The 16972-nt window shown below is 45.9% G+C and overlaps 1 protein-coding gene across 1 annotated transcript; it reads left to right on the forward strand.

Moving 5' to 3' along the window:
- LOC104556958 (integrin alpha-E) lies at positions 1 to 16353 on the forward strand. Its single transcript, XM_062012659.1, has 21 exons — positions 1 to 40; positions 3224 to 3338; positions 4258 to 4355; positions 4711 to 4781; positions 5256 to 5373; positions 5979 to 6092; positions 6422 to 6543; positions 7184 to 7335; positions 7966 to 8116; positions 8554 to 8689; positions 9217 to 9327; positions 9570 to 9691; positions 10655 to 10806; positions 11189 to 11363; positions 12409 to 12532; positions 12616 to 12683; positions 12828 to 12963; positions 13992 to 14122; positions 14635 to 14775; positions 15651 to 15872; positions 16219 to 16353. The coding sequence occupies exons 1-21, from the start codon at positions 7 to 9 to the stop codon at positions 16351 to 16353; spliced, it is 2628 nt and encodes an 875-aa protein (XP_061868643.1). The 5' UTR covers positions 1 to 6.
- The last annotated feature ends 619 nt before the right edge of the window (positions 16354 to 16972 follow it).

Below are 16972 nucleotides of genomic sequence, written 5' to 3' on the forward strand. Positions count from 1 at the left end.
GGAACGATGAGATTGCTCCTGTATCTGCTCTTCCTAATGAGTGAGTCGTATTTCTATACTTATTTTGCACATATTAGAAAATGAAAGTCTTAGTCTGGAAACAAAGTAAGTTGTGGAGTCTCAGATTGGTCCCTTAATGTGAGCCAATAAATGATTCTGATGTAGAAAGTTCAGGATGTTTGGACTTGTATGAGAAGTCCTTAGTTTGTGCTGTGTTTTTCTCCTGTTTCAGAGAAATCCGTACCTTTGGGTGGAGAAAGTTTTACAGTTCGTCCTTAGTGTGAGGGAAAAAGACTGTTGGGTGAAATTGGAGTCTCTAACACAAAGCTAACAAGCTACATTTGGTCTTTTATGTTTGTTTGTTTGCTTGTAGTTAAGTAGGACAGCATGGAATGTGGGTGAATTTTATTTGTATTCCCTTTCTAGCATCATTTAGGTAACTCCTGGCTTAAGCAGCCTGTGCTGTCAGAGATATAATACCCACCAGCTTTTGCCTTGTTGATCTCCATGACGAGATGTAGGATTTATTAACATTCAGAAGACCTTTATTTGGGAGGAAGTTTGTGTGAAGTAATGCACAGATACAAATTAGAAGGAATGTTTCCTGAGTCAGTGTCCCAATGACACACGTCATCGTGTCCCACAGCCTCCTGGGGACAACTCTGCCCTAAATTCATCCTCAACTCCCTCTCCCAGGAAAAGTAACAGCCCTACACTGCCACTCCATGAGCTAATGCCATGGGCAGCTGCACTGGGGATGTTACTAGCCTCTCTTCCAACCCCTTCACAAAGAAATGCTGGTTTGGTTTCATATGACAGAGTTGCTGTTTGTCTGGTTCCCTTATGGAAAGGCTCGATGCTGTGGGTACCTGCTGTGTCTGTGTGGAAAGAGTATCCTTTAAGTATTCACCTCATGCACTCATCAGCCTCACAAATTTCCTGACAAGCTTTTCACTTCCAATGTGTTTGGGAAAATAACACAGTTATTGGTTGTATTCTTTGAATGAGATGCCCATCAGAGCTCTCTGTAGGTTGCTTTGCTGACATTTTAGATTTAACATCAAGGTTTTATGTTTTACTCTTTTCCTTATTTGGGCTGGACTTGTACCCCCTGTGTGATGATGCACTACTGCTGCTAATATCTTTGTTCTCCTGTTTGCTGCTACATTAGGTAACTTCTACCTTTGCAAACACAGCAATCCTTAACAGATATGCACACAAAAGCTACTGGTGTTTCCTTCACATCTTGGTGTTTCTGCGTTTGGCTCATGCAAAACGAAGGTGGAATCGTTGGGGGAGGCTGCTGTCCTTGGGTGTTTCTGTAGATCTTTGCTACCACTCTTCTCCAGCAGCCTTGGGGTGTGTGTGTGTATTTGTGGCTTTTACTGATGAAAGTGGCAGCACAGAAAAATGCAGTTGTCTGACCTGGCAGGTCTCAGTGACATTCTAAGGATGAATCTAACAGATCTATACTGATCTAACCTCTACAGAGAATTTGTCTGTATAGTTGGTTATAATTAGCAACACACACTTTTTCTCAGTTTAACTTCAGTTACCAAAGTGCTAAAACTCCCTGAGTCGTCCCTGGGAGCAGGGAGTTGGGTTCAAATAGCTCAGCTCTGTGGGCTGGCCCAGGCTTGGGGAGCCTCTGGTTCCCAGGCTGAATGCCACACAAGCACAGGAGTGACGTCAGCCCCTGGCACTTGGGGTTTTCTTCATTTTGTTGCCTGATTGAGAATTATCTCTTGCTTCAAAGAGGAATGAACTTTCCAAGGAGCTTGTTCTAGCATCTCTGGAGTTCTGGTTTAGTTTTAAAGCTGTTTGCTGGGAGCCTTTTCAAGTGCATGGTCTCGTTAGGCCGATACTCTTAGAGTACAAACACACCCAGATGCCTGGGAGCATCTCAGAGTTAATTTGGGTGTTTTAACTGATGAAGTGGGATTGGCAAAGCAGGGCAGTAGTTCAGGATGGTCTGTTCACACTTTGAAAGGGATGTCTGCTGTGACTTATTAAAGTCACTAGGCTGCATGTTTAAATGCAGGCTCAGCCTGAGGCTGGCAGAGGTGCAGGCTGGGCATTCAGGGCAAGGATTTTAGGCTGGAGGAATCTGTAAAATTCAGATGTTGTACTTTTATTCTAGCTTCAAGCAGGGACAGAGTTTGTGATCAGCATCACTTGGGCTTATTCCTGAGAATAACACTGAGAGCAGTGTTAAGTTTTCAAACTTGTGTGATTGGCAGAGGTGTGGTGATACAGCAGAGCTCAGCTGGAACAGGATCAGCCACATGTACAGCATTTAGCACAGTAGCTTCTCTTTCATGCATCCTGCTTTGTGACATTTTCAGTCTGTCAGATTCAAGTGTATTTCTCTTCCCAGGCTGTGCATTTACTCAAGTGTTAACACACTTACAGAAATCAAGATCTGAGGTGTGAACAGAAATAAAGGCTGGTTTGCCACAGAGTCTTACAGCTCAAACACCACTGTCAGCCCCTTTTCTTGTGGGCTGCCTTGCAAGAAGGAAGTGAATTCATGGGTAGAAAAGAGCTGCCTTTAGGATGCTGATGCAGTCACAGTTCTGTGAATAATGGGTAGAAGCTGCTGAGGGTTTTTGGTGGCAGCTTTACACCCATTTTGAGAAGGTTTTGGACTTTTAGCAGACCTGCATCAGCAGCAGCAAACCCATCCCATTTGGCCCCAGCTTGTTCCCTTGCTGCCAAGCTTTGAGCTTTTTGCTGACATCCCACAGAATCTATGTCCTCCTTTTCTTACCAGGTTCACAGCAATGCTACTCTTGTGGAGAACAAGCCCTGCTGCTACCTAAACTGCTTGTTCTCTAATCTAAGGGGTCTCAGTGCCCTGGTCTGTTGAATACCAGCTTTACCAGAAGTGAATCCACTGACATGAGGGGCACATCACTTGCACAAGCTCTGGAGTTTTGTTTCCTCTCCTGCCTAGAGTTTCAAGTAATAGGAATGTTTTGTGATATCCAAGATGAACTTTGATAACAGAATAACAGGACTTGTGTTACTTTCTTTTTCACTGGTCTGGGCAAGAACATCCTTTGTTCATCTCAGTCTGTGGAATCTCTGTCTGTAGCTTGGTGTCTCCTCACCAAGTGCCTCTGCTGCCGTGGTGGGCAGGGTTCAGGGATAGCTGGCTCAAGAGCCTGTTGACTCTAACTCACAGATCACAGTCTGCACTCATGTGTTTGTTTGTTTTCAGTGGTCAAGCCCTCAAGGAGCTTTAATGTTGACACTGGCAAGACGTGGATGACCCCACACACGGCCTCTTTGTTGTGGCCCACGGTTCTTCAGCACTCGGATGGGAACACAGCTATGTAAGGAACAGAAGGAAGCTTCTCCCTTTCCACAGTTATTAGCACAGACATTTAGAACAGAACTGTTCCTTAGTTTCAGAGGCTGACTGGCAGTGTTAGAGCTTCAGTGTGAGGTGAGCACTGCTGGCCTGGGAGCCTTCACCGTGCTTCTCCCCTGACTAATGCTCAGCCATGGCCCTGCACAGAGGGAATGTCTGCTGGTTTAACCAAACAGCAGAAACAGGCAGGTGGGTTTTTGCAGTACCTCCTGCCATCCTGCATCATTTCTGGGGCTGCAGGAGCCACAGCACCCACCAGCTGGCAAGAGTTACATTGTGAACTTGGTCTGAAGACCATAAAGAGTTGGAAGCTGCTGTATGTTGACTGTTGGGTCTGCAGGGGAAGAGAAGTGGATGGTTAGGCTAGTGAGCAGAAACCAACCACAAGTGGTTGCTATGGGGATAACCTATATCAGGCTGAGCAGATGGCTCAGGCTGTGTAGTAGACAGCACGTTTTAAGTTTCTGGGAAACTTTTATAGCCCCTGAGCAGAAGCTGTGGCTCACAGAACAGTCTCCATTGCACACAGCAGTGCTGCCACTCCCCAGCACCATGGCTGGACTCCCTCACTGCACCTCCAGCCTCCCTTTATTCCCACTCTCTTAGGGGCAAGCGACTTCCAGACCTCTCCCCTGATCTGGGAGAGCTCCCCTGAATTCATAGTTCAGACAACAGGAAGGATGATGATTTGTAGGAGAAAATTGTTTTCCTCTTAGTGGCTGATTCAGCTCAAAACCACACTGCTGCCCAGTTAGTTAGGAGATGCTGTCAGGATAATGGGTGGCCATGCTGGCACGCAGATGATCGTTTTGCACTGTCAAAGGACTCTGCCTGGCTGTGCCACCTTCCCTCTTTTCTACCTTTTTTATTCTATTCCACAGGATTTTGGCAACTTCCTCAGTAGACAGAGGCCTGGGCAGGCTGAGGAAGTGCACTGTTTTGCAGGAGGAGATCCAGTGCCAGGAGATACCTCTGAGAGGTACAGTTCCCCTTCCCAAGACTTGCTCTGCCACAGGCAGGAGGAGATGCAGAGGCTGAGTGTTTCTGGGAGAGGTGGACACGCTGCAAGACCTCCTCTGCCACAGCTTAAGGCTTCACCTAAACCCTGTTGGAATACAAGGCAAACTCTTTTGTTTCCAACATCCATTACTGCTACAGTTGCTGATAATATTAACCCTGAGCCCTCTTTCTAGGAGAGCAGATATAGTTGACCTCAGTAGCTGTAGCCTTTCTCTGCATTTGCTCTGTGTGCCCAAGGCTGACAGGTACCATATCCATTTCAGTTCTATTCTCCTTTTTCATTCATTCTGTCTGTCTGATTCATCCCATTTCAGGAAAGATTAAAGGCTCCAAAAATGTCCAGGATGGTGGCATAGCTATTGACAGGAATTCAGATTGGATCCTGGTAAGAGACTGAAAATATCCATGGCTGGGAACAACTGTATTTTCCAAAACTGCTGGGAAATGCAGATGAGCAGCTTTGACAGAAGGACACAGGCTGCAAGCTCCTGGCTGGCTGCTGGCTGCTTGCAAAGCCAGCTGGTGCATTGCCAGGAGGGAGAACTGAGAAGGGCCCTTCTCATCAGCTGAGGACTGCAGTAGACCTTGGACTTCACTGCAGCCATCCTCACTCCTAGGAAAAGGGAGGATTGGCAGAGGAGGCTTAGGACAGCCACTGGTTTGGAGGGTAACACCTCAGCCTGGTGAGCCCCCACTCTGCCTCAGCTCAGAGCTGCAGCCCTGAGCGACCTGGTGTGGGAGGGCTCCCATCAGGGAAGGGGCTTTTTCAGTCTCTTTAGACTTTTGATGCTCTGCAGGGGATGCTGAATGTTTGCCAGATGGCATCTTCAGTCCTCCTCTGCCCGTGGCTGTCCCACAGGCCTGCCTGCAGAAGAAGCACCGCCGAGCCTTCACCACGACCGAGGACATGAGCGGAGTCTGCACCCTGCTCACCAGCGACCTGCACAGCGCGGCTTTCCTCAACCTCACCAACATGGGTACAGGAGCACAGCCAGGGCTGTCCCTTCAGAGAGGGCCAGACACAACAGCACAAGGCTCTGCTCTAACAGCAGAGTTCCTAACCAGCAAAGGTCTATTGTCTACAGGGAGAGACCTAGAGATGGATTTTACCATGTATTGTAGTGAACTCAACAGGGTTACAAGGTTCAGCCTCGAAGATTAACACACAGCAGCAGAGATCTCCTGCTGGGGTGTCTCACACATCCAAAAGATCCACCTTTTAAGCTAGAATTTGGAGAAGCATTGACACTTTTAGTGGAGGGATGTGACAAGCATCCACAAACTTCAGTCTCTTTCCCACAACTTAACTGGGGTATTGGGTGTTCCATCAAGGGAGAAGAGAGCTGATTGTCCAGCCTTGCTCTGCTTCTTGCTGGCACTGCAAAGAAGCTCACAAGTTTAAATCAGACACTTAGATGCTCTTGTTACACCTTCAGTTCTCTAACTGCTGCTGACAGTCTAGTCCTCAAATGCAGCAACTCGGGTGGAGAGATCCTGAGTTTAAGTCAGCACTGAGTTAGATCCTGAGTATTTGCCAAGAGCTAAGAGTGGATTTTTTTTCCTTGCTTTTTAAATGCTTCAGTTGAGACCAAACTAAATGGCATTCAGAGGAAACCCAGCAACGAGGAGACTGCTGGCAGCAGCAGTGCTTGTGGTGAGCTCTTCGGCAGCACAGGAAACAACCACAGCTGCAAAGGTATGACTGGGTAGGAGCCAGCATTGCTTGCTTCTGTGCCTGCTGGGCTTGAAGAAGCTGGTGGGAGCGAAGACATTGAGGTTTTGGAGGTTATTTGTAATGGTAAATTTCAGTCATTGCTACAGTCATCATTAATTGAGTCTTTCTAATGAAGCCTGTCACTGCAGTGTACACACGTCACCAGCCAGACCTGCCTTTGGAACGGCTGCATGGTGCTGCAGTCAACTTTTTGGCTGGTTAATAATATGTCAATGTTCCTGAACCCTTGCTAAGTGTTAGGCTGCTTAGGTGTCCTTCAAATGTCCTTTGGTATTTAACTGCATTGACAGAGGTGGGAGCAGAGATTGCTGTCATTCTGAGTGGATCAGAGAACACCGAGCCCCGTGATTTCCAAAACGCCAAGACCTCTGTCCTCAATCTGATGAAGTCAATGTGGCAGAAATGCTCAAAGGTGTGTGAACCTCCTCAGTCTCATCATCTGATGGGCAGGGTGGATCAGAGCTTGATGGAAAGTCTCCTGATTATTGTTTTTCAAACTGCACAGTGACAATGGTAATGGTTCTCTGCACTCTCATGCAAGAGTCAACATGTAGTGAGGCAAGGTGGAGGAGAAGCTGAAGAGGGAAGTGGAAGAGCTAGGAGTGGGTTTTTGCATGAGAAGCGTGCTTAGGTGTTTTACCAGACAAATCTCTCAGGGCAGCTTGAAACAGTACACACAAAAATAAGGAATGGGGCTTATAGACCATTACTTTCAGTTACTTAAACAAATCTGGGGACAAAGTGAGGCTGAGCCATGTGGTCACACAAGGTCTGGCTAGATAGATAAATACAGGAACTTCAGACAGAGAAATCATTGTCTTGAGCCAAAGAAGATGAAGTCAGTTCCTGGAGCTGATCCAAAAGGGATTACCAGAATGCAAATGCGTGATGGAGACAGAAAGATAAAGACAACAGATATATTTGTTACTGGCAGTGTGTGCCTTCTGTGTTAGTGCTGCAAAGTTTGGGACTAAACTCAACACTGAGCGATGTAGGGATCCTGCCTTAGGTCTTGTCCAACCAGCTCTGGCTTTGCCATCTGCTTTCCCCAGGTCAGGTTTGCTGTGGTGCAGCATGGAGCTCAGATCCAAACTGAACTGAGCCTGCAAGAAAGCTGCAACAGACTAAGTGCCTTCTTCAAAGTCCGAAACATCAAGCAGCAGAGCTCCCGGACTGACGTGGCAGCCACACTGCAGCATGTGTTGTGAGTTCACCTGTCTCAAGGAGCCCAGGAACACTCACCTCATCCCTTGTGTTCCATGTGCATCAGCCCAGCCTCTCACATCTCCCCTCCTCTCTTCTTTACCTCATGCTCTCAAAGCCTTCACTTTTCCATTGCTTCTCGCAGTGACAGGCTCTGCCAGCTGAGGCCTGTGGACGGATCTGGCTGAGGAGCCATCAGGTCTACAAGGAAAAATTGCCAAGAGGCAATTCCTGGCTGACACTGGGGCTTCAGAATGAAAATTCTGTCACTTGGGTCTTGCTTTAAGCATATATTCATTTGTAGATCTTTCCCATCTTTCTCACTGCTCTGCTGCATCTCTGGGAGTCTGCTTTTCCTATTGCCTCCATTCTCTTCTCAGTAGCATGACTGGAGCTGTACTGACCTGCACTGTAAACATAAACATGCCCCATGTGCTCCTTGTGAAAGTGCTCATGAAGTGAGAGCTACCAGTTTTGGACAGCCAATATCCCCAGAAAGCACAAATCCTTGTGCATGTTCGCCTTGCACATCCCTATGTGGGCTGAGAGCACCCTGCCACCAACACTGCCGTTCCTAGCTCTGCAGCCATGGCTTGTCCCATGAAATACTTCCAGGCTTCTGTTTCTACAGGGATAAAGTCTTTGAAAGCCACAGCTCCAGCCAGAATGTTGAGAGGATTATCATTGTCATGGCATCTGGGCAAGTATTTGTGGAAAACCATAGGCTGAGAAATGTGATGAACTCCCTGGAAATGGCTCTGGTCAAACTCTATGCTCCTGGGGTGAGTGTGAAGCACTGGCAAAGCCATACCCTTTTGCATCAAAGTACATATGTAGGGGAGTGCTGTTTCTGTGCATCCCATGTGTCTGCTCTGAGACTGTAGCAGAGGGTGACAGAAAGGTAGCAATGCATTAGACTTGCAGGATGTCCAATCTGAGGTGCCCTGGCTCCTTTAATTCACACAGGCCTCCATCTTCTTGATGCCAGAGAGCTTACTGTGAAGGAGCTTAAGGAATATAGCCTAGAAACAAAGATGATAAAGTAATATGTGGGTTTTTTCTTTGCAAATGAGAGCTTTGTATGGAATCAGGGTTGCTTTACCAAGCTCTCAGGAAACCCCTCTCTCTTTCCAAGCTTTTAAAGGCAATTTGGGCATTGTTGTTTTTTGGTCTGTGTAAGAAATGTGTCCATCTCCCTGTCTGGTGGTTTTCTCCCAAGATTGGAGAGTTCATAAGCAACAAGTGGGTCCCAGAAGAGCTGCAAAAAGTTGGAGGTGACTGGTTGGTGCTGTCCACATATGAAGATTTTGACAGTTTCCTTCTGGAGTTGGAGAGAGAGACTCTGAGTGATCCAGGTAGAGAAATCCCACTCTTGATACATCTGTCTTTGTAACTTACAGAGGGAGTCTCTGATGGTGGTTTCATTGCTCAAGAAATGGAAACAAACCTCCAGATCTTGCCTGTTCTCATAGTCACTTGCCCAGCAACAACAAAAGTGATATCTGCTCCTCAGGCAGCCAACAATGAGGACAAGAGGTCGTATTTGCAGCCATAACATCAGCGTGGAAATAGGTGCTTTACAACACACACCTTCTGCTACTCACACTTCTGGGTGTGCTCAGGGCAGTTTATTTCTGTTGGGCACTGGCTGTAGTTTTAAGATGCAGTCATGATCCCAACAACTTTCACAGCTCACAGGTATTTCCATAGCATCTGTAGTCTTGCATTTGAAAGCAACATTGACAGCAGGGATGAGGAAGAGTTCAGCTGTCAAGCAGCCAGGCTCAGGAACACTCCATGGACAATAATGAGAGGGTTTAGCTCACTTTTTGCTTTCTCTCCCACTGCCCTGTCCTCTGCTCAAACTCTTGTCTTGTTTCAGCTGAAAATATTCCAACTGAAGAACCAGAGCACGGAGACACTGACAGTGGTGACAGCAAGTTCCCTCCCTGGATGGAGGAGGACAAAGAGGAGGAGGAGGAAGATGACCTGCGTACGTGGGGAAGTAGCTTTTAACAGAATCATGCCATGGACAGAGTCTGGGGAGTTGCAGTTCTCCAGACCTGAGCTGGAGCTCGTGCTGAAATGGCAGCTGAGCAGTCTTGGTGCAGTTAGGTTGTTAATTTGAGTGAGATTACTTGCACATTGCTTGGTAACACTGGATAAAGAACTTGGTCCTGCCCAAGACTGACAATTGCCTTCCCCTCATTCCTTTACTTTCCATATCCTGGGCAGCTTCTGGAACAGAGATTGCTTTTATCCTGGATGGATCAGGGAGCATTACACCAGAAGATTTTGAAAGGGCAAAAGCATTCATCCACAAGATGATGAAAACGCTGTATAAGAAGTGCTTTGAGGTACTCTCTTACTTTCTTTAGCAGACTAAAGAGTGTGCTGTGCTCTTTAAGCTGCCTCTTCACTAGAATGTGGGATTAAGCAGTTTGTTTCCATCAAGATGGAAAAGCACTTCCACAACCTCAATGTATTCCCAGCATAATGTTGCTTACATCCCAGCAGCACACTCCCAGCCTTGGCCCCAAGAACACTGTAGGTATAAAAAGTCTGATTTGTATGCTCAGAAATACCCAGCTCTGCTTCACTGCCATGCTTGGAGCCCAGAAAACACCACCTCTGCTTTATGACTTTCTCCTGCTCTCCTGTCTCTATTCCTCTCTTGTAATGAGAGAAGCTCCAATTAACCTGTCTCTTCAGCCACGTGCCTCAGCAGCTCCACTCAGGGATTCTGCACGAGGACACTCTGCTGCTCAGTTGTGACCCACACACCCACTTTAGGAAAGCCTCTGCCTCTCCGATGCTCCAGGCATATATTAACTTGTTCTTTCCATAGTGGAAGGAAGAAACATGATGTTTTGTGTTGTGCAAATACAAAATGAAGAAACAGCTCCATTTCCCAGGCAGCCTTTGGTAATAAGGTCATTGTGGAATAGGAGCACTCCAAGGAAAGAAAATGTGCAGCAGAGAGCAGCAAAGGGACAATTCAATAACATCACAGACACTTCTCTCTGCAGCCTGCACATGGGTCAAACACTGCAGGGAAATGCAAGGCCTTAAAAACAAATCAGTGTTCCCCAAAACATTTTTTGCTGTGTGTAGTGACAGTGCTTTCATGTTCCTGTGATACAAATGTCTCTGTCTGCACTGGGCATATTTAAAAGCCATTTTCTCCTGAAAACCCCTCCCTTTCTGCATGATCTGGCTGATGTTTCTGTTGGGATTTTTGGGCTGGTTGTTACAGAAAACTCTCTTTCTCTGAATCAACAGTTGTCACAAGCAGGTGCTTTTCTGCTCCTTCTTTGCAGTGTGATTTTGCAGTGGTGCAGTATGGGTTTGAAATCAGAACCGAGTTTGACCTGAGAGAAAACTTGGATCCTCGTGCCACCCTCCAGAAAGTCCTTGATATTGTGCAGGTGTGCAACGTGACAAAGACAGCATCTGCCATGCAGCATGTCCTGTGAGTTACACAGAAAAGAGCAAGGGAAGTGAAAGGGATGAATTTCTGAGGCATTTCGTGAGTAAGGGAGAGGAACTTGTATGGCCACTGAGCTCCTGAAAGCAGCCATTTATCTGGCAGTGGCTGAGGGGCAGGGAGCAGCTCCCCTGCCATGTTTTAGAGGGTTATTGTAGCCAGTGGTTGGTGCCTAATTCTTGGTGTGAGGGCACTCAGGAAGCAACAGAAGGGAGGCAGCACCTGCTGCTTTTAAGCTGTGTAAACATGAAATAAATTCCCATGCCTCTTGCTGTTCACTGCAATAATTCAACAAGAGTTTTCCTTTTATCCCAAGGAAAGAAGCTTCAACTTTCCTCCCAAGCTCTTTATTTTGATGTTTAACCAGGGATTCCATCTTCACTGAAAGTCACGGGTCCCGCAGGGATGCAGCCAAGGTCATGGTTGTGCTTACAGATGGGGAAATACTCCTGGATGAAATGAACTTGACAACAGTGATAAATTCACCCCAAATGGCAGGAATCAAGCGCTATGCCATCGGGGTGAGTTGGGAATCTACTTGGGTCTTACCTTCCTTCCCTTCCTTGGAGGCAGAGAAAAGGAGAAACGGATCCATGTGTGGTTGCACTAAATTAGGGAAGAGGCATGTATAAAATAAAGAAGTGAAAGGAAAAAATGCAGTAAGAACTGATCCTGTAATCTATGTTGTGTCATTTATATGTCCCTATTTGTTCCTTCCTACACCTGCTACATTCAGCACCCTGTATCTGCTTACTCTCAGCCTTTTCAGACCAGAACCATGCTTTCAGTGCCTCAGACCATCTCATTCCTCATTGCACAGAGTGAAGAAAAACCTTCCTAGAATGACTGAATGTGGCAAAAAACCTCAGTCAGGCCTAGCTCCACAGGGTGTGATTTGTGTTTCCTTACCCTGGTTATTCTGGGAATTGCCAATGTGATAAATAAAAAGGAAAACATTTTCTGACCAACCCAGCCAAGGACAAAGCAGCAGAATGAGGGGCTGTGGCTCACTGCTTGCTTTTGACCCTGACCCAGAACTAGGCCAGGATTTAAAGCTGCCATTGAGATGAATTATATGCTTAGGCTTTTAAGGTTATTTCCAGAACAAAACTTCTGATATATCCTTAACTTGGCCAGCAAAGTAGCCTGTGTGTGTTGGTCAACAAGGCTTTGTCCTGGAGGCTGGAGTTTGGTTTCACACATGCACTGTGTCTCCTCAGGTAATCTTTCTGCTCTCTCTCTTCATTCTTTCAGGACAGGAAAATGTTCAATTTTATGATATCTCCTGTCTTGTTGATTTCCAAAGTTACTTGTTTGGTATAACAAAGGTAGAGACACTGAATGCAGCAGCAGCCTGTTACATGAAGAGGCTTTGTACAGATTTCAGCTCTAGATGCTGACACTGTCACTGTCCAACTCACTGTCCCAAACCATTGCTACTCTGAGTTTATACATAGTGGCTGAAGCTGAGGATTTTAGCATAAACTGCTGAATGAAGTAGGTGAGGGTAAGGAGACTCTAAAGACTGTCTCTTTTGATTGATTTACATCTCTTCTGCAGGTGGGAGATGCCTTCAAAAAACCAAAGGCCCTAAATGAATTGCGGTTAATTGCATCTGGTCCAGATGACTCTAATGTATTTCAGGTGACCAATTATTCAGCCCTAGATGGGCTGCTTTCAACCCTGCAGCAGAGTATTATTGGTATAGAAGGTAAACAGCAACCTTTCTCTTTCATTAGCACCTTTTGAGAAAGGAGGAGAGAGTAGCTTACCCTGTTTCTGTTGCACCCTCAGGTACCCAGGGTGATGCTCTGGAATTTGAGCTTGCACAAGCTGGTTTCAACGTGCAGATCTTGGATAAGGTGAGGGCTCTGCCTTTAACCCTGCTCAGTGGTATAGGAGTTGTAAGCCAGAAAATATTGCTCCTTCCTAAAGTGTTTTACAGAGTATTAGAGGCAATTGCCCTGTGTCCATCTCCTCTAATTTGCAGTATGTTACTTCTGCAGCAAGTCTTGGTGTTTGGTGCGGTGGGCGCCTTCGACTGGTCTGGTGGCATTCTGCTGTATGATCTGGCAACCAGCACTGCTGTTTTCCTGAATGAATCTAAAGAAGAAGCCAAAAAAGCTAAATACAGTTACCTAGGTAATCAGCTTACCTTCCTCTGAGATCAAATGTCCATCTGGTGTGGTTTTGCTTAGTTTGTATGTGTTTAGTGCTGTGTGATGATGCTGACAGCATCTACCTGAAGAAAGCCGCCTCCTGCAGCATCTTACTGGATTGGGAATAGTTTCTCTAGCAGGGGGATAGATTCTGATGAAAACACTCCTTGCTTTCTTATTTGGGGGAAGATACAACTTGTTTTCTCCTATGAGTCATGATGCCTTGTGGCATTCTGTTAGCATATGCCATTTGGATTCTCTCTGCAAGACAATTTGTAATGAAGGGTGATTGTTGAGAGCTGATAAGGATAAATACTTCACTCATTGTGTCTGCAGAAGAAATAGCTTGTGAATCAGTATTGCTCTTGGCTTGGTTACAAATAAAGCTCTGCTTATTCACCCCGTGCTTTGTAGCACCTCATGAGCTCTGTATCTTCTGACTGTAGCCTTGGCCATAAAGCCTTGCCAGGTAATATGAGGTGCTGTGGACTGTTGGTGTCAGGATAATCCTTCTTCCCATATGTCCACGTTACAGAAGCATCATAACAGATCTCTTTTTGCTTTTGATACACAGTGTAGTGTTTTCTTCACCTCTGTGAAGTATGATAAACCCTCCAGCCTGCAGATATAATAGTTAAAACAAAACAGGCATGTGTGCTGGATAATCACTCAGAAACTGTGACAAATGCTCAGAAAAGTCACCCAGAGTTCAAGCATGTGTTTTTTTTCAAAGCAGCAATTGATTCAGTTACTCTCCAAACTGCTCAGAGAAGGAAACCTTGGGTTTGTTGGCTCTTATAAAAGTTACCTGCTCTGTCCTAATCAGTGCTCTTATGAGATGGTCTGTGATCAAAACCATGAGCCACATCAACTAGAGGTGGTGCAAACTCCTGGGCCTCACTGAATATGTAGGTCTAGGTCTCAGACCAGACTCTGTGGGCTTTTTCCTTCAGATATCAGGTGTGACACTGCTAATGTATCCTCCTTCTGCTTCCCTTGTGAATGCACCAGGGTACAGCGTGGCAGTGGCACACACAGAGTATGGACCCTTGTATGTGGCTGGAGCTCCACGACACAGCATGAGAGGGAAGGTGTTGGTGTTTCAGGATGGCCACTTAAAGCAAACCCTGCAAGGAGAACAGGTACTGTGCTTCCCTCACCCAGGGGCTGCCAGGTGAGGGAAGAGGGCTCAGGTGCGACCTGCACATCACGTTTGCTCAAGCAGCAACTGCATTTTCTCCTCCAGACACATTTACACAAGCATCTGATCTACCTAGATAAGTTTTTTTGCTTTGGGAACATCAGAAACAATGCTGAAAGTTGGAAAAAGGCTGAGAAAAAAATGTAGCTAAGTGGAGTGTTGTGTATTTCTGTTGTGTTCTCATGGCTCATGGGGAGAGAGGTCAGCAGCAGTGGTACTCTTTTTCCTCTGTCAAACTGTTGAATAATGACTTAGTTACTGCTAAACTGGTTACAGGATCTGTCCCTGAGGATGGCTGTAATAAAATAAATAACAGGCAATGATCCACATATAAGTAGATAAGTGATGTTTTGTTCTAAAAATTGCCTTACTGCTGCAAAGGACACCAATTCTACAGAGCTATATATAGAGAATTCCAGGGAAAAGGGCTGCTTGTCTTCTTCTGGAGTACAGGTTGGATCTTATTTTGGATCTGAGCTCTGCCCACTTGATGTGAACCATGATGGGATGACAGATCTTCTCCTTGTTGGAGCTCCGTTTTACCACGTCCGAGGGGAAGAAGGAAGGGTTTACGTCTATCGCCTGGAGACAGAGGTAAAAACACTGGCAGCGTAAACACTCCATGTTGGGGATTTTCCAACGTGCCTAAGCAGTGACAAATAAAGCATTCCTCCTCTGTGCTCTCACTGGATATGCTCTCCCTGTATGGTAGAGGACTGCAGGCTGAAGCCAGCAGTCCTTTCTTAGTCATCAGAATATAAAAGAGAAATAACTAAAGGAATGGAGCTGTTCTGTAGCTGAGGTGTGCTCTCAGCACTGTGGGACTCAGCCCTGCCTTTCCCCTGCACGGAGGCAACTTGCTGCTGCAGACCTTGCTCTGCCAAGCAGTACTCTTTGCAATAAAAGTGTGCATGGGTAGCTGCTGAACCTGCTTCCTGGGACTTGTTGAAAACAAAACGTCTTGTGGGCAGGATCCATTACACGATATACAGGAGATACGTTCATTGTGTCATTTTGAATGAGAGCAGGAGAAAAGCCTCTTTGGTGGCTGCTGAAATGCGTTCAGAGCAGAAAACCAGTCTGGGCATCTGCTGCAAATCAAACATCGTGCCCCCTCTCGTGGCTTCTTTGTGAGCTAGGGCGGAGCAGACGGGATGGTTTCTGCTGTGAAAGCAGCTGGGGCTCGGCTCAATCTCCTGTTCATTTCAGAATAGACAGTGCTTCACCGTGTCTGCTTGCATAGGGCTGTAGACACACTGCTTCCGTGCCAAAATGTGTGTGCTCTCCATGCAGAAGGATGAAGCTTTTGAGCTGAGAGCCAGCTGGCATCTTGAACTTTGTATCGCATTGCTCAGAGCTTTATTGTTCACTTTTTAAGCCTTACAAGTGTGCAATAAGACTTTTCTCTTTCCAAGTGCTACTCATGCTCCATCTGCAATAAATGGATTTGCCTCTTGTGTGTTTTTCAGACTGGTTTATTCACCTTGCAAGGACACTTAAATGTGCAGGTGACCTCTCCTTTTGCAAGGTTTGGGTTTACTGTGGCTACCATTGGAGACATCAATGGGGATGGATATGAGGATATTGCAGTTGGAGCCCCCCTTGAAGATCAGCTTTCAAACAGTTCCTCTTTTGGCAGCATTTACATCTTTAATGGTGATAAAGACAACATCAAGAGCTCTTTTTCTCAAGTAAGTGTCTTGTTGGGAACTGGCTCTAGTGCACCTTGAGAGGGAAAAGCTTGTGCATATGCAATTCCATGGGTTTCTGCAGCTGAGCCGCTCCTTAACTGTAATTATTCACCTCAAATGTGATCATTCACCTGTCTGTTTAGCCAAAGGAGCTGGATTTAGCTGCTGCCTGTAGAACTGTGTGGCCTTTGCAAGCCTGCCTGGCCATTACAGCAAGCTGAGTCAGTATTTTGTATCTCAGGAGCGTTCCAAAACCATCCTCCCATCAGCCTCCTGAAGTCTGTTTTCCTAAGGACAGGAGAAAGATCCTGGCTTATATTTGTTGATGTTTCCCTCCCTCTTTTAGAGAGTAAAAGCCTCTGAAATTTCTTCAGGACTGCAGTATTTTGGACAATCCATTGATGGTGGCTTTGACTTCACTAATGATGGTCTCCAAGATATCACAGTGGGATCCCTGAAGAACGTGGTTGTGCTCCGGTAGGTAATAAGTGATATTTTTTAGTGTGCTGGGGAAATGCTTCAAAGACAGATAAAGCATCTGTGTAATAGCTCTGGGTAATCATTCTATTTTTAATTCATAAGAGGGACATGAAAAAAGAACCTTTCCTAGTGCTAGAAATGATGTAAAATGTAAAGCCTTTAGTTCAAGTTGCCAAGGCTTTTGGCCTTTGTATGTCCAAAGCTTTGAATAAACAGGAAATAGTGAACATAGATCAACTGATTAACACAGATCTAGGACTAAGGCAACCTCCTTACATACTGTGCCTCATTTTCAATCAGCCATCTGGTAGCTGAGTGACCTGTGCAGTTCCCAACAGCCAAGACATGGCAGACAGATTGGATTGTGTTCGTGCATTTTGTATATGAAAACAAATTGTAGATGGAGAATCTGAGCTGCCAGATAATGTGTTTATCTAATGGAAAGATAAACCCCGTGTTTAATTCTGAAACTAGCCATAGTGGTGTATTTTGGCTGTCTGTTCCTTCAGACTCTTGGGATTTGGTGTGTTCTGAATGTTCCCAGCAGCAAGTGGAATGTCTGTAACTAGGCCAGCCTGGTCCAGGTGAAATGCCACAGAAACACTGAGCAGTTCTTATTC

The sequence above is a fragment of the Colius striatus genome, chromosome 20, assembly GCF_028858725.1.
Source record: "Colius striatus isolate bColStr4 chromosome 20, bColStr4.1.hap1, whole genome shotgun sequence".
In the NCBI taxonomy this organism is placed as follows: Eukaryota; Metazoa; Chordata; class Aves; order Coliiformes; family Coliidae; genus Colius; species Colius striatus.